The sequence below is a fragment of the Onychostruthus taczanowskii genome, unplaced genomic scaffold, assembly GCF_017590055.1.
Source record: "Onychostruthus taczanowskii isolate IOZ18803 unplaced genomic scaffold, ASM1759005v1 scaffold46, whole genome shotgun sequence".
Taxonomy (NCBI): domain Eukaryota; kingdom Metazoa; phylum Chordata; class Aves; order Passeriformes; family Passeridae; genus Onychostruthus; species Onychostruthus taczanowskii.
The window spans coordinates 3,230,456-3,252,635 of record NW_024502125.1 but is presented as its reverse complement, the minus strand read 5'-3'; the positions used below and the strand labels follow the sequence as shown (position 1 = coordinate 3,252,635).

The following is a 22,180-nucleotide window of genomic DNA, read 5'->3' as shown; positions in this document are numbered from 1 at the left end:
GCAGGAATCAAGCCTCAGTTTTTCAATAGCTCTTTGGAAGCAGACATTTTAGCAAGAATAAGCTATGTTTCTTTGGCAGGTTTTCTCAGCAATGTCTGAGAGACTAACTTTATAGCCTCTTGAGGGTGGTTTTAAGTGTTAACTGAAAACAACGTCAGGAATGATCTAACAGGCTGTTGGTTTGAGTGAAGAGCCATTCTTCCAAGATGTCTAGCTTTGCATTTTCAATAATCAAGCACATTGTAGTAGTGGACTTAACGCTGCATATGTCTTCTGAGATTATATTTATACCAGTAAATTTAAAAATGCTTCGGATTGTTCGTTGAGTCAGTTGGCCCAAAATGGCTTATGTCCATGTTATTAAAATTTACTTTTCAGTATGGAGTGGCCACATTCAAACAACCTATTGCTAAACTGCATTGGCCTGTATTAAATTCTGAACTGTGCCCTGAAATTGTCTGTGATAATTCTTGTTGGCTTGGGACAAAACCATGCAGGGGACATTTATTTTAAGATAAAATGTGGTGGAATTCTATCACTTAAAAACTTTCCATAATACAGTTCATTTTACTAATACCAACCTAGACTAAGGAGCTTTGAAAATGATTAATTGATTTTGGAATTTTAGGTTGAATTGGTTGTTGAATTGGTTTTGTTTCATTTAACTCTCCTTACATTGCTTCATATAGCACAATTCAACCTCCCTTGATTTCACTGATATGGAGGGATGCTACAGGCTGATTTAACTACTAGAGATTATTTTAGAGTTTTGGATGTAAGACCAGTATTTCTTTGATACACACTGAAAGCGAGACCATTCTCAGACAATCAAGCTTCTCTTTATTTTATTGTCTGGTTATTTTAATAGAGGACATATTCTGAGCTGCAAGCCACTGCTTAACCCAGCAGATGAGTAAACATTTGGCATAGGCTGAATGAGGAAACTGTGCTTGTTTAGTAGCAAGTGAAAATCCCACTGCCATGCCCCCAGTGTAGCAAACACTTTCTCAACAAAAAATCCTTATGAAAAAGATGTGCTCTCTGACTGCATTATGGAGACATATCAGTTTTTCTCAGAATCTGTCAGAAATTCTTTGTATGTCACCAAAAGATGCAGAAATGCCACAAATATTCAGAGATGGGAGCCATTTTAAAGTGGGAATGTCAGTTAAAGGAGGTATTTCCAGCATGAACCAGAAAGACCACTTGTCTGGGTAGGAGGTGTGAGGAAAGAAATTGTCTGCTGTTCTGACTTGTACTGTGCTCCAAGAAACATTTTCTGTAAAATACTTCATAAGTAAAAAGCACTGTTGCATCACAGAAATAACAGATTGCATTTCTTGTCTAGGCAGAAACTATTTTGGCAAGTTAATGGGCCAAAAGGGAGACTGTTTTTTATGGGGGTAAATAAGTTAAAGAGAGAAAACACCACTATTGTGTGGATTCCTCCAGGAGCTACATGGGAAATTCCTGGAGTTTTGTACTCTTACTGAGAGTGATGACAATCATGGATGTATCTAAAACGCTGAACTTGTTTGCATGCGATGAAAGACCAAGGTCTGTTAGTGGGCATAAGCACAGGCTTATCAACCCAGGCTGTGTAGCTCAGCATCAGAAGGTGAACTGAACAAGTAAATATTTGAATGTGGGTTACACAAATCTTTTACAAAATGTGGAAAAGATCAGATTAGTTTTCTGGTCAGTATAAATTGAAAACGCAGTGGCAGATAGAATTGCAACTGCAGCCAAATGGACTTCTGGAATAGTTCAGAGAATGATATTTTAAACATAGTAGCTAATCAAATTGAAATAAAATACTCCTTAAAGGTGGTAGGTTTGTCCTGTGCTCTCATGAGCTGCTGAAACAGAGTCTTTTTCAAAACATTAAGTAGGCCTCCTTGATTACAAGGGTTTCTTACAGCATTTTGCAGATATTACTACTATGCTGTATAACCCATTTGTCAAGTTGTTGAAGTACAAGATCCAAAAGGAGAACCTTTACATTGATCCTGAGACAAAAATGCTGAAACTTGTAGGTCCAGTATTTTAAAATAATGAAAATGTTAATAAAAATAATTTTGTATAAATGTATAAAGACAAAAATATAATCATCAAACATCTTCTATATTCAAATATTTAATACAGTAATTATTATATTAAAAGTATGTTTTTTATATATGTAAAAATAAACAATATATTTGTATGTCCAGTTTCTTAACATTAACATTATAACTCATATTAAGATATCTTTGCCCTACCCACCCATGTAAGTTTCTAAATAATCTCTTAGGTCAAAAGAACTGGAAAAAACACTTAGAGCTTATGCAAAAAGGCACAGATGCCAGATCCAGCTTGTGCTCTTCAAGTGACTAAGTCACTTGATGATGTTGAGGAGTTTTAAATGAAATTTGCATATATATGAAACAGACAATGCAAGATGTGTTCTTGAGGGATCCTCTTCTCTACAAAAACAAGTGCTTACACTAAGCAGTAGTACCTGTTTTAATTAAATGGTCAAGCTAAAAATCAGTTGTGAGATACTATTTTACTTAGAACAGAAAGCATATCATTAGCTTTTGATGATCATTTATGTTCTAACCAGGATTTCTTTTTATTTCACATTAGGTTGGCTCTGACCTCAGTGAATAAATATGAAGAAGCAGTTACCAGTTATCAAAAAGCACTGGATCTTGATCCAGAGAATGACTCTTACAAGTCAAATTTGAAAATAGCAGAACAGAAACTAAGAGACGTGTCCAGTCCTGTAAGTTTGCTCTGTATCTATTTATTTACAACAGTTTAAACTGGGATTTTGTAGGAAACTTAGCATCAATTGCAATTTGTTTGTAGACTGGAACTGGACTGAGTTTTGACATGGCAAGCTTGATAAACAATCCTGCCTTCATTAGTATGGTGAGTATATCTCAAGGTTTGCATTATCCTGTTTTAAAAACTGAACTTTTCAGAACAACTGTTGTTCAAGAGTACAAGCAGTTTTAATGAGTACTACTATAGCAATGGTTTTATTACACTGAATTTAAACTTTTTGACATGATTTTGCACTCAAAACAAGAAGTGAAGCAAGTATCTCTAATAATGCGTGTCTCATTTCCAGCTGATTCTATTACTTATAGAAAAAAAAACATACACATACCTTAGCTATGCTGTTTTTATCTATGCTATGACAGAAAGTTCTTGTCAACAGCATGATGAAAATTTCTTCAATTCTCCACAGAACAGTTAACAATGATACAAAGACTAAAGCAACTCTCCTGTGGGAGAACTATCCAAGAGACCTTTCTGTTCTTACTCTTTCAAATTATCCCTAATAACCTTAAGAGTTAAAAAAATGAATATAAATGGCATTTACTGCATTCTTCTTATGTCAGTGCAATAACAAATTGTGTACTTCTCCCTCAGTATTCTTTTTTTTCCCACATGGCTTTCTTAGCTAAACAGAATTAATTAACTTTGTAGAATGGAATTTGGAGAAAAAGAAATGAAAAAAACCCCACAAAAAACAACCCTCAAACTTACTTCCTTTAAGAAAGCAGTTAAAACTTTACAAGCCCTCTGGTAGCTTCAAGGAACAGCACATTTCAGCCAGTGCTTTTGTGTGGAAGTGTGCTGCATTCAAAAGAGATCCATACATCTGGTTTGGTCACATGGTCCAAATAATAGAGACAGTAGGCGAGGAAAGAGGGAGCAAGTTCTCTGATGGCATTCACGATTAAACAGCACTGTATCTCTGTGTACTTCACTAGCCACATGATGTACTTTAAGACAACCTCTGTCTGTTTAGAATCAATGTTTGGAGCTGGCTTTGGAAAGGATCTTTTACATTGTTTCCAGAAGATGCTTGATGAACTAGATAGAACACAGAGCATTTATTCAGGAATAAATGAGTTCTTTTCCCAAGGTGTAGTTACTTGGTTTTTTGTAAAGGTGAAAAAATTGCCTGTTTGACCTTGAGAAAATTTGTTGTAGCCTCAATTTTTGATCCTTAAACTGGAGAGGGCTTATTACTGATGGAAGAAACTAACCCTATATTGAGCACTGAATTGACATGTGACATTTTATGCGTTTTATATCTAACTATTAACTAGAGAAAAAAAGTTCATTTACTTTTGAGTTATCTATATATGTTGATTGATATATTGATCAATAAAATGAAAACTGGATATATCTGATTTTTGTAATATCTTTAATAAGACAATTAACTGTGTTTTGTCTGCTGGTGGTGAATTCATGCAGACACTGATTTCTGTAGGAATAACATTACTAACATTGAAAAATCACTTTTTTTTCTGATAGTATCAGTCCATAGATGCCCTTACACTATGGTAGAAACAATGTAATTTTAGAGGTATCTAATGAATGAGAAATTTAAATAGCCTCATGCTTACTATAAAATAAGAAGATATGCAGTTACCAAGAAGATATATGTTACCACAAAACCATGCTACAAAGTAAGTCCACACTCCAATTTGATCTGAAATATTTTGTGGCCATAATCTTAACTGTTAATGCCTGGTACTAATAATAGTTTCAAAATTAATTTATCCAGGCTGAGAAGGAACAAAATACAGACTTTTGTCCAAGAAGTCCAGTAGAAAACATTTGTCCTTGCAATTCTTCAATGTTTCATTTGTTTGTTTAGTTTTCTGGTGCTGGGGTTTTTTTATGTTAAATGGCTTGTCATATTTTTCATGTCTGAATCTATAATCACTATTTTTTCTTTAACACATAACAAATTGTATCAGCTTAATTTTTCACAAAATACGTTGCTGTAGTGATTCTTTTTGCTCTGCATGTAACTTAATTTTGTAATAAAACAGAGCATAGCATGTGGGTTTTTTCTGCATGATTTTCTCCATGATAGCCAAGTAGTAAATGTTTTATAATTTCAGCTGTATGTTGTCTATTCTAGGCAGCAAGCTTAATGCAAAATCCTCAAATTCAACAACTGTAAGTATTAAAATGGGATACCATTAAAACAAATGACTTAAGAAGTTTGAATTAAGTACTTACAGCTATATTTTTGAAATGTAGATGTATTACTGAAAATGTAATTTTATTTTGCTTACTGTAAAAGTGTAGCTTCTTCTCCTTGCAACTTAATTCCTCTTAGCAATTCAAAAAAGAAGTGGGGCTTATTGCTTACAGTAAAGGTCCTTGCACACCCCAATACAAACACTGTGCTAACTGTTCCAGGATGTCAGGGATGATGTCAAATGCCATTGGTGGCCCTGCTGCTGGGGTTGGTGGCCTTTCGGATTTGTCCAGCCTGATCCACGCGTAAGTAAGACCAGCATGGTTTTAACTGTCACATTTGTAGTAGGAAAACTGTGCAACATCTATTTAAAAGGGTGCAGTGTCACGGGAATGATACTGTGGTCTGTTCCCACTGTTTGTTATTAAAACCAAGAACTCGAAGACTTCTTTTCCAGGACTTTGTTTGTTTGCTCCATACATTTCCCTCAACTGGAATGACTGAACTGCTATGTGCTCAGCTTCACCTTCTGTTTCTCATATGCTGTTATTTTCTAATGCCACTTACTAAATTCCTTTAAATCTTTTAAGTACTCCTACATGTGCTTTCAAATTGTGTGGATAAATTTACTATCTGATATCTCAGATGCTAGTTAGGAAAGCTACAGATTTACTTAGCACAAGTCAAAACAATTTCAGCTCTGGCATCCCTCCATTTAGATGAGGAATGTTTCAGGGAACTCAGGATAATGAAGAATACCTTAACAAAACCCAGGACCCAAGGCTTTTATACTATAATGATGATACCTGTCTGGAAGGGTCTGCAAAAAACCATGCAATTTGCTTATATCCCAAGGTCTCTAATAGGACATACAATTTTACTTTATTGCAGCATTCTATCCAATTCCAAACTATTTTTAAGTTTCACCTCTTGAGGGCAAAAGTAATTTATGATTTACATCAGAGACAGAAATGTCTCACTGCAAAAATTTAGGGCTGTTTTCATAAAAACTGTGTACTATGCAGACATCTATAAAAATGTGGCTTTCCTTCAACCTGCACTGTAGTTTGAAGGAGTCTTGATAGTTTGCTACTTGCACAAAATGCAGAAGTATCAGAGAGGACAAACTAGGCTTTTTATTAAATCATATTTTTTACTTATTTGTTTATTAGTAAACAAGTGTTACACTTCTCTTATACATGGAATTAGTCTCCGCTATCATTTTAACTCTTAAGCTACAACTGTTATAGATAGATCTGTTATTACTTCAGTCATGCAAAATATAGTATGCTTGCTTTCAATTAATGACATCTTGTTCACAAGTACAAGTCAGCAGCTGCATGCTGTATTGCTGGAACCATTAACATAAGGTTGCATGCCAACTCTAAGAGTAGTTACTTTAAACAGTTAGAGTGGATCCTGTCAAAAAGAAGGGAATAAATCACCGGAGCAGATGTGTTATTTTACCGTAAAAGGTAATATATTTTGTAAGTTGATACTTTTCTCCTCCATGTTATCAAGTAGAAGTAATAGTACTAAAGAAAATAAATTTATGACAATGATCCTGTTTGGAGACGCTTTAACCAGATAAATTCATAATACTGGAAATACCTTAAGACTGTAAATCAAGGTATCTTTAATCTTAATTTTAATGTAATGCACCTTTCGGCAGTATTGGGATATCCCGTTTTCTTACAAATGCTGCTTTCACTTGCTGAGCTCACTTAAAACTGTTCAACACAGGGGGCAGCAGTTTGCACAGCAGATACAGCAGCAGAATCCTGAGCTCATAGAGCAACTGAGAAATCATATCCGGAGCCGATATTTGAGTGGCAGCACTGAAGAACATTCCTGACTTCAATGAGTCACATTAATTGGAATGATGTATAACCCCAAAATGCATACCATAGTTAGTAGCAAAAGCACCATTGTAACTCTTCTGCTTGAATAGAAGACAGAAAATTCTTTGTGTGTGTTTGCAAACAAGAATAAATCTGGTAAACAGACCTCTTGCACATAACTTGGAACATAGCGTTTATGTGTAGTTACTCCTCTGAAAATCAATACACTGAATAAGTGGTTTATCAAAATCCCCAAGTCCCAGTCATTTCAGTATGTGCATCAGATTGACCTCCAGGGCTACTGAGTGGGGAGTTTTGTAGTGTGCTGATCTTGCCTAATAGCTACTTCTAAAATGATAGTGTAGAAGATGTGTTACTCATATGGTACAGATTGTGATGGCTGTCCTCCTTTAAACAGTATTGAAATACTGAAATATTGAAACAATAGGCCCATCTGATGTGCCCTTTTATAATGAGCATTAAGTAGTGTTGGTACAGAGAGTACTTAAAACTCATGCTTGAGAAGTCTGTTTCCTTAATCCTGTGGAGGGGCCTTCATGAGTAACAGGAAATACTTTACAACTTCATTGGGCAGAAGAGAGGGAGATGACTGCGTATGAAGGAGTAGCACACATTGTAGAGAAAGAAAAGACAGTAATTCTGTGTAGGATAATGCACAGAAATCAAACTTGGATTGGAACTTGGCTTGGGAAAGGAAAAGTTGTAGGGTTTTCTACTGCCATGTATACTCTCACATCATGATGGTAGCCCTGGAGGTCAGAATTATGGCTCTATGTTCCTAGGCATGGCAAGCTGTATTACATTCCGTATGTATGCAGTATTTAATATAAACGTAAAATTCTTAACTGTAATAAGCTAAAACTGAGCCTGTGACTGTACAAATAACTAGTACTGAAAATTTTAAAAAAGAACTGCCTTAGAAGGATTCTTTTTCTATCCTTGTGTGATAAATCACTGGCTTAAACAATTGGGGATTTTTTTTAATTACATATATCTATCTAAAATGATGGTTATATAGTCAAGCTAAAGATTTTTTGACTCTATAGTATTTGTTTCTTGCTCAGTTAATATCGCTCTTGCAAGACTGCTGCTCTTCTGTACGTCTAGTATGTTAACTTTTTTTACTCTGTTTACTGTTCACACTGCTTTGTAATATAAAGTACACTTGTTCTTAGCCCAGGGACCTTCTCAATATACTTTCTTCTTCCCATATCTAAACTAAATTGAGGAGCCTGCTTTGAATTTTTAGGCAAAGTGATCTCTCATGGCCAGTTAGTCTGGAGGAGTAACAATGGACTCCCAAATGGAGAAATACACAGAAACTCCTGAACCTTGGACTTTATATCCAATTGACACTGTGCTCATAAAAGAGCTCCTCCAGCAGAAGCAAATGCAAAATTTGGGGCTAAGTAATATACCTGATTCTAACAAATTACTGTTGTACATCTACGGTATGAATCTTACCCTACTAAACCAGACAGAAAAATGCTGATCCAAGGAGAAATGAAAGGAATTGGAGAAAACACAAATCTAGGAAATCCATATTACCATCTGTTGAATAAAGAGGTAAAGCTTAATACATAAACAATTTTAAGACATTTCATACTTTATTGAATAGCTTGTCTATGTACAGCATTAAAATGCTTTTGAAAATTCTCACTGAGTTGGTATAGCTGCTTTCTTCAGGTTGTAGAGATACTTAGGCTTTACATTAAATACATTTTCAAGTAACAGCTTCTGACTCAATATCTGATGACAAGAAAGAGAATCCCTAAAGGGATCCTTTGTCAGAGGTAGCTCAGATTATGAATATTATTTATTCAAGGAAATTTAATTATGTTTAATTACACTGTGTAGGACAGGAATACCATTTAGAAGGAAGCTTTATGGAGGTGCTGGGTGGGCTACAAAAAGTGTACAGGTATTACTTGGAATAGTGTGTTGTGTCAGGAGAGAAGCATTGTACCTATCATGTTAAACTTCACAGTTCCTTTTAATTCTCTTTCATATCTTCAACTGCCCAAAGTGTGTTTCACTAACTTTGATAGGGGGAACCAAAAAATCCGTGGTGGAGTGGGCAGCTCTGCCAATATCTCTGTACAAACGCAAATTATTCTCACTTTGCAAGAGCAATCCTCATGCAGTTACTTTTCTGCTTTGAGACAGTGTCAAGAATTTAATGAGAGTTCCTTAAGAGCGACAAAGTATGTTAAGATCCAAAAAGGGCAGAAGAAGTAGTGTACTCATACTGTTAAGTACAAGCTCTATAACTTACTGGATTTATGGGAGAACAATCCCCAAGGTTAAATGGAATGAAGCATTGGTTAGTTACCTGAAAACTACTCTTGAAGTCATCTTCATGAAGTTGTAACTTTCACTTCACATGCTACAATATTGTTTAGGTTTTACTTCAGATAATACAGAGTATATATTAAAACGTTAACAGCATTAGCTAAGCCTTCAGGAATGTACTACAACTGTCTGGCACAATACTTTACTAGTAAACATTCTCTATTTCTTATGTATTAACAGAAGGGGCTTTATAGCCTAAACAAAAAACAGTGAAACCAGTAACAGGAGCTGTCATTACATGCTTTTCCACTGAAACCATGAACAGAGAGATCATTTATGCTAAAGTCTGCTTTCCTTTGAATTGCCTAGATTGTTTCAGTCACGCAATATGTCTTAAGCACAGGGTGTGGAAGGAATCTTTTCCTGTGTAGTAACTGCACTGTATCTTGTGCTAAAATTTTTCATCCTGATTGATAGATAAAGTGGTAAACCCACAATCCCTCTAAATATTGCTTTAATTTAAGATCAATTGCAGTTTATCATTCAACTGAGCAAATCCGCATTTACACCTAATTGGTTTTGTATCATTATTGTTCCATCAGTGTGTAAGTACAATAATTTGTTAGAGAAGAAAGTATTTTGCAATCAATTGTGAACTCCTGTAACCTGCTTGCATGGGAGTATATTCTTCTAACAGTGATCATAAAGACACTTAAAGAAATATTCAGCTTAGATGTTGTTTTAGTTGCACTCTTGGTTTTGTAACAAGTGCAAAGTAAAATCACTTATGCATACTGATATAGAACTAGCTCTGTAACTTTGAGTAGATTGTTTTATGGCAACAGAAAGTTTTACTGGCATAATGCAACTTGTCTACTATTTCTGTATCTCTCCTACCTCTTACTGCCATGTGGTTACATCTCCTTCAATTTGTGTAGTTTAACTCAAAGATATATTATAAATAAAGTTATATACTTTTTTTTGTCTGTATAGTTGTGGTTTTCTGGTTTAATTTTTTATGTATCTCAAGTAGCAGGTAAATTGCATTGTTTATATACCTGTTCATATTGGTTGGATTTTATCACATAGGCAGGATACATTTCTAATTTATTGTTTCCTGTATGGACTTAGTTTCTCAACATACAAAGCTGGTTCGCAATTTCTCCAGTATTTTAACACTGTATTTTAATACTTAAATTTCTCCAGTATTTTCACACTCTCAAGATTTTATACATGGGAAGCTCAAGTAAAATAGTGTCAAAACTAACTATGAAGTTGCTAAGTGCCAGCATGGTAGCTGAGAAATACAAGCTGCTGATTAGTCTTTAACACTAGTTTAACTAGTGTTAAACTAGGAAAGACAGTCGCCATTTTGTCTATAAAATGGCTGCCTCTGGGTAACCATAGATATTTCAGCCAAAAACATTTTCAGTTTCTGTCAAAACAAAGCTAGGGAAAAGCACATTGTAGTGCTTGACCAGGCCCAAAACTTCCTCCTGTGTATGCTTTAGAGAACTTGATCTAAGGCAGCAATGCAGGATGGTTTTTTCCCTTTCTTTTTTTTTTTTCCTTAAAAATCTATTTAATTGCCTCTGGGATGGGAAGAATAATTGGCACCACCTTATTTTAACAATAAGAAACTACCTGAGCTCTACTATTTTAGTTTTCAGTTCCCTACTACTTGGAAAGTAACATGCCTGTTAACAACATGTCCTGTATTGCAGGAATGCACAACTCTGCTCATGACAGCAGATAATTGGGACAGATTTGCTGTACTGCTTCTGCTTCAAAGAGTGAGCCACAACCAACACCGTCATTGCTTATACTTCAATTCCTAGCTCCAAGTGCCTCTAACAATGCCAGCTGCACTCTCTCATCTCATGCCTTTATCAGGTTTTATTTCCTATAGCTGTACATGTACCATGTAAACACACTGCCATGTCAGGTATCCCATATTATTTTTTTTTTTTTCAATTTGGATTCCAGGAACTTGTCTGTAAAAGATCAGTTCTTCTGAACTGAAGTAGTCTTGTCAGAGCCGTGATTTTAAAAGGGTTTAAATACTTTAAAAAAATTAAAATAAGAAAAATAAGCACAAATTGCTAATATTTCTTATCAATCTCATCCTCCTGTCCTGAGATTATGTAAATGCAATATAATTTGCTAGAACTACACTTTTTTCAAAGGTTTTATTTTTAGTAGATAAAATGCATATGCATGTTTTAAAATATTTGAAAACATTCAAGAAATGCTCAGAGAAATTAAATAATTATTATCACATTTACAGCTATATAGGGATTTGATTTTTTTGTACTCATTTTAGAACAATTGACAGCAAAAACATCAAGAAGTTGGTCAAAAAAAACCCAGTAAAACTACACTTTTTTTTTCTTCAGCCTTGCTTGATTTCTGAAGAAACTACACAGACTTGTGCAATATCATCATACTCGTATGTTCTCTTCAAAAATGTGTCTGTAAGTCTTAGGCCAGAGACACTCTAGAAGGGGAAAATATTTATGAGTTGTTATTAGAAAGAATTGTTAATATTATAAAACAGCTATTTTACAAGAAAACTGTGCTAATAACATACCTGCAATCCCTGCACTGAAGACAACAATGTAAGTGCAAGATGGAGTGACGAACTTGGGTGCAGCTTCCCAAGTTGCCTTCCTGAAACTCCACACCAGTGGATGGAATTAGTATTGCACATTTCTAAAACCAGATCCATAGTCCTTTCACTGCTAGAGGAAATCAAGAAACAAGAATAAACCTGTGGGCTTTTTTAAGCATTCAAAGACTGCAAACATCTAAAAGCTTGATTATTATTCAGGTAACTATTAACCCAGATTCATAAATACTTATAAGGTGGCAAGCAGTATTTATTGTGATGCACAGTAATTTGGCTGCAGACAGCTCTCTTTGACACAGCATGCTGTCATGGGCTTAGCAATACTGGATAACATAATACTTGGATGGACTACAAGCTTTTGATGAGAACCATCTGCAGGCCAGATACATGCTTTAGTCTCTGGGTTCAACTTCTATTTAGAATTACTTTATTTAAATGTCAGTCTTGCAACCCTAAAATGAGTTCTGATTTAAGTATGAGGTAAAATCATAAATAATGTTGCAGACAGATTAATGGAATTTCTCTACAGAATTTTGGCTATCTCCTAGTTCAGTACCATATTAACAGATCATTCTATAAGTTTTTTAGTTGTAGTTGTTTCCTTGGAGTTTTTTTTAGTCTCTGTGTTTCAAGTAGTTTTGTGTCACCGCAAATCATAATAAAGACCAGGTTTAAGTAGTTTCAGGAGGAAGTACTGAAACATAAAACAAAACCAGCCACAACTCACTCACTCAGGAAAAAGTAGGAGAATCACATGACATTGTTACCTGCAATTTGTTATTTTACATGTAATGTCAAAAGGTTCTTCCAAATTTACAGTATCTGGTATTGTCTCCAATGATAGCCTTACATCACCATAACCAGGAGCCTGGGAAGGAACAAAAATGTGTATTCTCAGATGCTGGACAGGGAAATTGAAGTTTTTACTAAAGTTTTGATTTCCTGGAAGAAGTATGGAATAAGAAAAATCTGAAGAAACAAGATTGACTGTGCTTTTGATTAGTATGGAAATCACAGCAGCTCTCCAACTGATGAACATCTTCTTCACACGTTTAACAATTGATCAGATAAGGATGATCTTTATTATTACATTTTCAGGAGAGCTTAAATCCTTAAAGTTTGAATAGCCATATACAGTTCCTGAGAATATCAGCTTTACTCTAAGGCCTTTAGTCTAAGGTAGGCAGATAACAGATCTGTGTGGACACCACCAGTAAAATTTCCCTGCTTAAACCCACCACTATTCCACATCCTAAGAAACAAGAGAAACTGCCATGTTGGTCCTCTGTGCCTCTGCCAAAATAATTAATTGTCATCAGTTAGAAAGTCACACAATACGAACACTTGTCAATTATCCATAACCCAAACACATCTCATATGGTCTACTAATAAACCTATAGTAAATAACTTAGTACCAACAGGGCTGATTCAAAATAGTCACCTGCAGATAACAAAGCATGTCTAGATTTTCAATCCCCATGAATGATAAATCATGAGGGAAAAATAGGTGGAAAATTTGTCCTGCCTTCCAAGGCTTAGTTATTGTACATGTTTCAATTCTACTAATAAAAGGATGTTGTAGTGAAAGTTGTATTTACAGTGTGATTGAAAGATATTTCCAAAGTGGTCCGGAAAGTCAGTGACTGACAGGCAGGGAACAGGTTTTAGTCACGTAAAGTTTGCTACGGACTAAAGACAGATGACATTTTAGAAAGCATATTAAACTGGACGTTAGAGTAAGCAAAGGGAAGTCAAACAAATAGGAACTTAGATTAGTCAAGCAATATGCATTTGGAACCTTGCATGAAAGAGAAGTAATTATTTGGCACTGGAAGAATGGAGATATATTCAGCTGTATTAGATGACATGGAGGAATTGACTGGAACCATTATACACATTATACTAAACAACAGGTAGTTTTCCATTAACATTAGGGTCTTCTTCTACCAGAGATACATTAAGAAAAAAAAAAACCAACAAACACAAACCTACAATAAAAACAGTATTTTAGAGAATAAACTTAGCATAAACTGACCAAATCAAAACAGGATCAGAGTAGATGAGATCTATACCACACCATATCTGTTGAACTCAAAAATGAGATACCACCAAGAACTGATGGCCTTGAAGTAACAATAACAGGAGTAACTAGGTTTTATCCAGAACTGAGGTTACTGCTCAGATTATGGAATCAACCAGACAATTTCCTGCTTGTGCTACTCAAGAATGATGTTCTTTAACTTTGGACTGGTTCTAGTATGGTCATGTACTGAATACCTGTGAGCATGTGGAGCACCTTTTGGCATATTGTGGACACCTGCCTTGTTCATTGTCTCCCAAAGAGACTGTACTTGTGAATTCCAAGACCAAGCCACATTCAAAGAAACAAACAAACAAATAAAAAAACACTCCCAAAAATCCCAACAAAAAAACAACCAAAACATACAATCTATGGTATGTGGATACTTGTTTCAAAGGTGCATTTCTCATCTGACCTGCAACAAGGTCATTTCCCTTAATTTTCCTCCCATTCCAAAAAACATTTTTACCTCTGGTATTAAGTAAATACGTAATACCAGAGGTAAAATTCTGGGCCTGGGTGGGAAACAATGATTATAGTGCCAGCAAATGGATTAAGAGGAAAATTATTAAGAGTGAAGTCTAGAAATTAAATAATCTGATAGCACTTAAAAATGAGGGGAGAAAAGAGGAAGTTACACTAGAACACAGAAGGGAAAAAAACCCAATTACCTGCTGCTCTTCTAAAGACAGATGTTGCTCAAAGTACGCAAAATAGTTAAGTGTTTTTCTTTAATCACAAGGCACAAAAAGATGCATAACCAAAACTAATCCTAGGGTATTGAAGTATGTGCTTCATGTGCAATTCTCAAAGGTTCAAATAAAAGAGATGCAGAATGAGACAATATTGATTTGGGGAGGGAAAATAAATGAGAGAAAAGGTCAATTGAAAATTAAACCATTTATTGTTAAAAATAAGCAACAAGTTTCAAAGTAACAGGAGAAACTAAGTTTAGGAAAAGGGCAATTTCTAATTTCACGTGTTTATGCACACACTCAACACCTCAATTAAAAATCAAGATACATTTCAGTGATTTAGTGACTTTCTTGTGAATTTCCAGGATCAAAGTTTGCTTGCCTAGTTCCAAGTCAGTGTGACTTGCCTACAGAACTGCTCAATGTACTAGCAGCTGGGGACTGGGGCAAAGACAGAGGCAGAGACCCAATTACAAGCTCCCCAAACTTAGACTGAGATTCAACTGTCAAAGTTTTTTTTAACTACCCTCTCTCACCATCCTTAAGTGAGAAGATGCAGACTAGGTTTAGGCATTAGATGGCTGTGGAGCTGACTTAAGCAAGATAGTAATTACAACTCAAAATTCAAGAAAAATTTATAAATCATCTAGAATAGGATAGACTCAATAAAAACTGTGGACATGAAAGATAAATAATATTAGGCATAAAAAAATGTTACTCCAAGCTAAAATGTCTGTATGGACTTGGGAGCAACTTTCATATCAAGAGTTGGCACTTTTAAAGAGGTTCTTTTGTCATTTGTTGCTAAATAGTATCCAAGCAGTTAATTTTACTCTAACAAATGTATTTTGCAACACTGGTTACTGGATTCTGACAATTGAAGTGCTCATTCCATTAACTTATCCACACTTCACTGAAGAAATATATGAAATAACTCTAATACATACAGAAAAGTGTGAATAAAAAATAAGGCTCAGAAAGTAAGCAGCTTGCACTTTTCCAAGTCATTATTAAAATTGTTCATTGAGTTTCCTTAAAAATGAATGCCAAGTTAAATTAATACCTAAGTTAAACTTACCATTCTTTGGAGCTGGCTAGTTTGCAGCCTTCCTCGTTCACCCAGATTAGTTTTCCATACAATGTCTAATTTACCAATCACTGTTACACCTTTTATTACTCCAGCTTTCTCTGCAAATTCTTGCTTTGGTTTTAGACAGTATAAGTATTGACGTGTATCCATAGGTTGTAAGTAAGTCCTTGCACCAAAAGTAGACTCACTGAAAGGAAAAAACCACTAGGTCTTAATTTAAACAGCTGTTTTGAAGATTAAGAACCCAAGTTTTTTTTCCCCTATCCCCCACAAGTCTTATTGTATGTGTATGCATCGTTTGATAATGGTAAAACACATAGAATATTTTTTGTTTTCACAACAGAAAAGACCTCTAGAATTTAGTTAGCACCAAAGACCATGGAGAAATAAAAGAACATGCTTTTCTCAGCATTTCAGAGAGAAATAACATAGAAATTCTCTCTGCTACATTATAACTAATTATCTGGCATCTTATCATTTAAACAAAAATGCTGGTAATTTTTCTTCTGCTCTTTGTTTTCCCGCACAGTAAATCTCAATGTCATGAAAGTAAGATTCCTGTTCAGGAGAAAAACCGTTATAGTGGATGCAAACACTTGGTAAAATAAAGTTTCATTATGCTGCAGGTGAATCCTTCAACAGGCAAGGAGAAGACAGAATTTTCACTTCAGCCCCTACTGCTGAAGCACTCAACCATCACCTCCAAAAACCTAAGCAACTGCAAAGCACAAACAGCCAAAGTTAACTTCACAAGATTTTGCATCCACTGTAGTCAGTTATTATGGCATGAGGTGTTTAACTAAATTATTTTATTTCATCGTGAAAAATTCTTAAATTCTATGACTCCATGAGGGTGTACCACTGATCCACCTTGACTGGTGTCTTGATATATCATGATTAGAACAAGTGAAAACAGTAAGCAGTTTACTGACAGGAAGCAAGAATTAGTCAGATGAGTCCTGTAAGGCTAAGTATGTACACAGAAGTCAGGTGAAAACCAGATCTGGGTTTAATTTTATACAGGAAATACTGAAAGAATAGTATGTTATCATGTCATCATTGTATACAAATTATTTGAGAATTAGGCTGGATATTTCTCTATTAGGTAGAATTATAGATTTTTAAGAATAGTTGCTATAAAAAGAAAACTAACAAATTTTCCAGTTGAACACAGAAGAGGATTTTGATCTTTTTATGCAAGCAAAGACATACAATCCTCCCATTATGACAAATGACTGACTAATACTTGTATATCCTGAAATATTAATACGAAGCATTTCAAAGTCAAATGTCCTGAATGTAAACATACCTTTCCCCTGCTGTGTCAACTGTGTTCAGTTCTGCAACATTGTACATCATAGAAGGCTCTAAAGAAACCTTCTCCATAAACATTGGAGAGGTAGTGATATTCTGAATTTGAGCTTCCAGAAACACTTCATCTGTCTGAAAAAAATCAAGAGTTCAAGTTCATTAAAATATGATTAGTGTTATTAAGAAGAGTAGGCAGTCCTATTGTTAAAAAAAAGTCGCACATGTTTAGTTCATGCCTGCAAATCAAATCAATTAATGCAAGAAAAAACCTTAATCCCAGTAACAACAGGAGCAAAAGTGTTAGTCAACAGATATCTTGCCAAACAATGGATGTGGGATAATTTTGCTGTGTTCTAGCTATTTTAATAGCATTATTTGTAATGCATTAAATCACCACTTCTCAAGACTTTCATCAGCTTAATAGCAACTCAAGTTTTTGTCCAAACTATTAAAAAATGGAATAAATTGTAAGGAATTGTAGTGCACAAGAACATGCCAAGCCAGATCACTAGTGCATCAAGCTGTATAAAAAAATGAAAGTAAATGTGTGTGTTTTTCTTTAACTGAAGTAAAATAGTTCAGGTACATGCTCTGAGCTTTTATTATTAAATACTAGCATTCTAGCTAAAATGCAAAATCTAGCCCCTTCTCTCACTCAGCTGCATCATGCCAAAGAATATAGTATGCATCCAACAATTTAACTGGTGCTCTACCTTCAGAACATCTGAAGCTAATGCCTCAACATGGTATCAAAGGAGCAATTCTAGTACAAAAATGAAAGCTATAGACTTCAGAGGATGAAAAACCATGGGACTAGAGAAGTTTTTGCCTCACTTCTTTTGTGCAATTGCAGACCAATGAAAGTCACTTTCCATGCCTAGAAATCTCAGGATGGAATAATTGTGGAAGACTCAGTCTATTAGAGATATGAGTCCCGAGAGAAGTGAAAACCACAATTAAAGAAGTGCCAGTGCCAAATTTGCATTTATAACAGTCACTGATTCAGGCCAGTGGATTAAGTGATTCTTGTGGGTCCCTTCCAACTGAAATAGTCTACTCTACAGATTCAGATTGAAGCAGTTTGAGTATTTTGTTATGATAAATTTTAAGAAAGTACTTTGTGGGGAAGGTGGAACAAAACTTACAGTTTCTTTTTGATCAGTGTAAATAAATGACTCTTTATACAAATGGAGTCTTGCTTGTAATTACAAAATAAAAGCGGGACAAAATTGCCAGAATATGTTTAGTCTCAAAAAATTGTGTTAGAAGGAGAAATACAGAATGGTTGTGTAACTTTTTGTATTGCCTTTAAACACATTAAATACAAAGCAGCATCTATATAGTAATAAAAACTGTGCAACCCCAACAGGTTACAGAGACACTACGTGCTTGTAGGAACTGGAAATAACCCAGACTGAAACATGGCTCTCAGTAATCATTACTACTACCATCTGACTGCCACTTGAATTGACACCATTTATATCCCATAAATCCATTGCTCAAAGTTTCCATTTACCCAAATTTTAGTAGTTTTCAAAACAGCAACCATAGGCAGAAGTTTAAAAAAGCTAATTTGAAAGGGAAAAGAAAAAACAAGCAGCATAATGAAAAAGCAAGTTAGTTTTGTGTTATTCTTAATTTGGTTTGGTATTACCTTTTTTAAAAAAAAAAGTTGTCAAAATATGCAGTTTATCTTAGCACAAGGCAGGCCTTAAATCAGACTGCAGAAGTAACATAGTAACTCAATCAACTGTTACATGCAGTTAAAATTATGAAGTGCAGTTACAACTAGCCAAAGGAAGGAAGAACATCCAACTGCTGCTCTCTCCTCAAACCCACTGTCTCCACCAACTAGATGTGAAAAGTTCTGTCACAGTTTACAAAAGCAGTACTGCTTTTTGCAGTACTACATTTCCATGGGTCAAAACCAGAAAAATTTTAGAAGGAAATAAATTCTCTTTTCAAATAATAATAAAATTTTGTTGAGGTATTTTATTGGAGGACCCCCACAAGAATCTGTAGATATCAAGTTCTAGTTTCAACAATGGGTATCAAAGAAAGAGCTAACCATTTAATGATTAGCTGCACATATAAAGATGAGAACACATCCCTTTATGATATACAGAACAAACATTGCTTTTCCATTATGTTTGTAAAGAATGTCAATAACAAGCACAGAGACAGTTAAGCAATTAAAAAAGCATACATATTTATAAAAAAATAAATAAAAATTACCACAGAACTGAGGTCACTCTAATGGGAAAATAAAAAAAAAGAACACATTAGAGAAATTAGGGTTAAATGTTAAAGAAAAAGGAGGCTAACTTCCAAACAAAATGCATTTCTGCATTTTTTTGCACCATTTAAACAAGATAGCATTAGTAAGACAGAAACAAATAAAAATGGATGCAAACAAAGATGACAACTATATTTCTAATAACTTATAGCTAGTATGGTTACATGATTTACTAGCTTTGCTTCAGAACCAATCCAAAGTAGAGCTTAAGGCACACAAGTCACAGACAAGATATGGTAGAATAAACTGACTCAAAAAAAGAGAGTTAGTTTTTGAGTAAGTTTAAAGTTTGTCCTGAATTTCAATCCATGCAATGGTTTGTACATGAAATGGAAAAACAGTCCTTGTCACCTTATATATAATTTTAAGTACCCTCATATATGAATGCCTCAAAAATAATGTAGTAATGTGTCCTAGCAAAGCTACTATGCTGCAAGATGTAACAAAATTTGGCACAATATCAAGAAAAACTTTTTAGAATATCCACCAATCCAAAAACCCAACTTCAGCTGCAAACTTTGTTGTCTACCTCCCTGTGCATGCTTGCAGGAACAGAACCTTTTACAGAGCCTTTTTTCAAGGCATATTAAAGTCAGTGAGAGTAATTCAATCCCAGGATTGCAGCAGGTTAGGGCAACAAGGCATGTATTCTATGCATAAATTTCAGTGATAACTGCATTTGGGTGTTACTGCAGTATAAGCAATAAGCAAGAGATTAAGGTTCAGCATCATTCCTTGTCTTAGAAAAAATATAATTATGGATTATCATTAGACTATTAATAGAAATTAGTTTTAGTAACAGACATTATGAACAGAGAGCATCACATCCATAATCTTAATGATAAGAGTTTAACTGGTTAGTCAACCTTTAGAGATCTTTAATTAACTAATAACTGACACGTACCATTTTTTTCTCCCTTGCTCTCAAGGATAATAGTCAGGATGAATTTCTTGGTGCTTTCACAGCAATGTAGTATCACACACAACAGCTAACCATAGACTTATTTCTAGGTTTTTAGAAGTTAATTGAATTCCATGGTCACAAGACATAGCAACACTTTATATACTTTCAGAAATTAGACAGGAGTGCTACTATACCAGCTGGCTAGGCAAATGGAAATTGCTCATTTAATATCCAAAATATTTTTTAAAAAATTTTTTTCAATAAATTGAATGGGTAAGATGGTAATGGGAGTTGCATAAATTCATGAACAGGAAGAACAAAAGGTATCAAAGAGCCTCTTAAAAACTCTACAGTGGAAAAGAAAAAGCACCAAAAAAACCCCAAAATCTAAACCCACATGTACCAGCTCAAACACCAAAGCTTCTCATAGATTTTTACCACAAAGAATTGGTAGCTAATTGAGAGTTAAGTAAGACCCTTATCAAGACTGGTCAGTATAACTAATATGAAAACTGAAAAAAACCCAAAAAAACAAAACAAAACAAACAAACAAAACAAACAAAAAAAAAAAAAAAAAAACACAAACAAAAAAAAAAAAAAAAAACACACACACACAAAAAAAAAAAAAAACACACCAACCAAAACAAAACAAACACCAAAAAACAAAAAACCAAACTAATCTATGTAAAAAGTTTGCCCAGAATTACCTTAAAGAGGTGCTTCATCACAATAACATAATCCACACACTAAATAAGAGATATATTTTCCTCCCAGAGGAATTACCTCATTTCTTAGAATTATTTTTTCTTAAATCACAGCAGAAGAAATTTCCAGACATTCTCACTTACAGATAATAGCAGCTCTATAAAGAGTTCAGCCAGTGCTATATGCTTATGCATAATATCTAATCCTGCTCAGGTACCTCACACCTGGTCAATGTATGGTTTGAAGCCTGTGGCCTAAAGATATGTACCAATTTCTTCCCATAAAGAGACAAAGGTAGACATGTACATATGTTCAAATAAATATGCAAGATGTATATAATTAGAAGCACTTTGTAACTGTCACAGCCCTAAAACTTAAATTACTGAATTGAAGGGTCATAGTTACATAGGGAAAATCTAAATTTAAGTAATTTAAATTTAAATTTCCCCCACTATGATAAATTGTCATCTCCTTTATGAACAATTAATCTCCCTTACAGTAAGTACTCTATTAGCCTAAACATACAAGCAATAACTGAAAGTAATTGAGTCCATGAGAAACTGGAATATATTCAAAATTTTTAGTCAATTACATTAATGTCCTGACATCTCTTTTGCCCTTCATCAAAAGCCTATCTATTTTTAAATGATACAATATATATCTACCACTGTTTTTCCATTAGAACTGATCAACTTTCTCAGAAAGGTGTACTTACAAAGCACTTTGAATTTAATCTAAGTAACAAACCCAGCAGGCCTAAACAAACCTGAATATTCACCGTTCTCACCTCTGCATTGTAGAATTTGGTTTTCACATCTAGTGGTTTAAGAACCTGAATGAAATGGAAAAAAAGACAGATTGACAATTGGTTTTTCAGACAACTTCAGCATAGACTGTTTTGAAGTACCAGCGTCTCTTACTAAAAGGTGTTATTTTTCTTTTTGATCTTATACATAGCAGGTCCGTGACAGAATATATGACAGAATCAACTCAAGAGTATATCCTAGCTGCTTCTTACTTATGGACACTTGACTACTTTCCTACTAAGCAGTCTCCTCATGCTGAAAACAAGTAATTCTCCACCCAAGCACTGGCCTCTTACAAAACTGCCCAAATCCAATGCTCTAAGTAGGTCTGTGTGTTTAAAATAACACTATATCCATCCTGGGTCCTTCATTTGCTTTCAACTGTGAGCAAGAACTATCTAACCTTTACAAGTCCTTAAGCATTTTGTAACAAAAGTTACTGAGGGCTTCTCTAAACATAAACGAAGCAGAGAACTATCCATTTGTTTAGCTTTCTTAGCCTTCACTTCTTTCTTGA

At 34.6% G+C, this 22,180-nt stretch overlaps 2 protein-coding genes across 7 annotated transcripts in view; one reads left to right on the top strand and one right to left on the bottom strand.

Annotated features, from left to right (window-relative positions):
- Positions 1–10,137, top strand: part of SGTB (small glutamine rich tetratricopeptide repeat co-chaperone beta) — a 24,191-nt gene extending 14,054 nt beyond the window's left edge. For 2 of the 3 annotated variants that reach the window (XM_041414608.1, XM_041414609.1), the window contains 5 exons: positions 2,626–2,764; positions 2,851–2,913; positions 4,931–4,968; positions 5,215–5,298; positions 6,737–10,137. In XM_041414608.1, the coding sequence (XP_041270542.1) occupies positions 2,626–2,764; positions 2,851–2,913; positions 4,931–4,968; positions 5,215–5,298; positions 6,737–6,848 (436 nt within the window). In that variant the 3' untranslated portion in view covers positions 6,849–10,137. The remainder of the gene's footprint in view (positions 1–2,625; positions 2,765–2,850; positions 2,914–4,930; positions 4,969–5,214; positions 5,299–6,736) is intronic. The other variant, XM_041414607.1, reaches the window with a different exon arrangement.
- TRAPPC13 (trafficking protein particle complex subunit 13) overlaps positions 8,444–22,180 on the bottom strand; it is a 26,152-nt gene continuing 12,415 nt past the window's right edge. The window contains exons 7-13 of one of the 4 annotated variants that reach the window (XM_041414603.1): positions 21,645–21,689; positions 19,188–19,205; positions 16,951–17,084; positions 15,630–15,828; positions 12,544–12,644; positions 11,738–11,888; positions 8,444–11,644 (exon numbers count right to left, since the gene is read on the bottom strand). In XM_041414603.1, coding sequence (XP_041270537.1) covers positions 11,540–11,644; positions 11,738–11,888; positions 12,544–12,644; positions 15,630–15,828; positions 16,951–17,084; positions 19,188–19,205; positions 21,645–21,689 — 753 coding nt within the window. In that variant the 3' untranslated portion in view covers positions 8,444–11,539. The remainder of the gene's footprint in view (positions 11,645–11,737; positions 11,889–12,543; positions 12,645–15,629; positions 15,829–16,950; positions 17,085–19,187; positions 19,206–21,644; positions 21,690–22,180) is intronic. The other 3 variants (XM_041414604.1, XM_041414605.1, XM_041414606.1) reach the window with 3 other exon arrangements.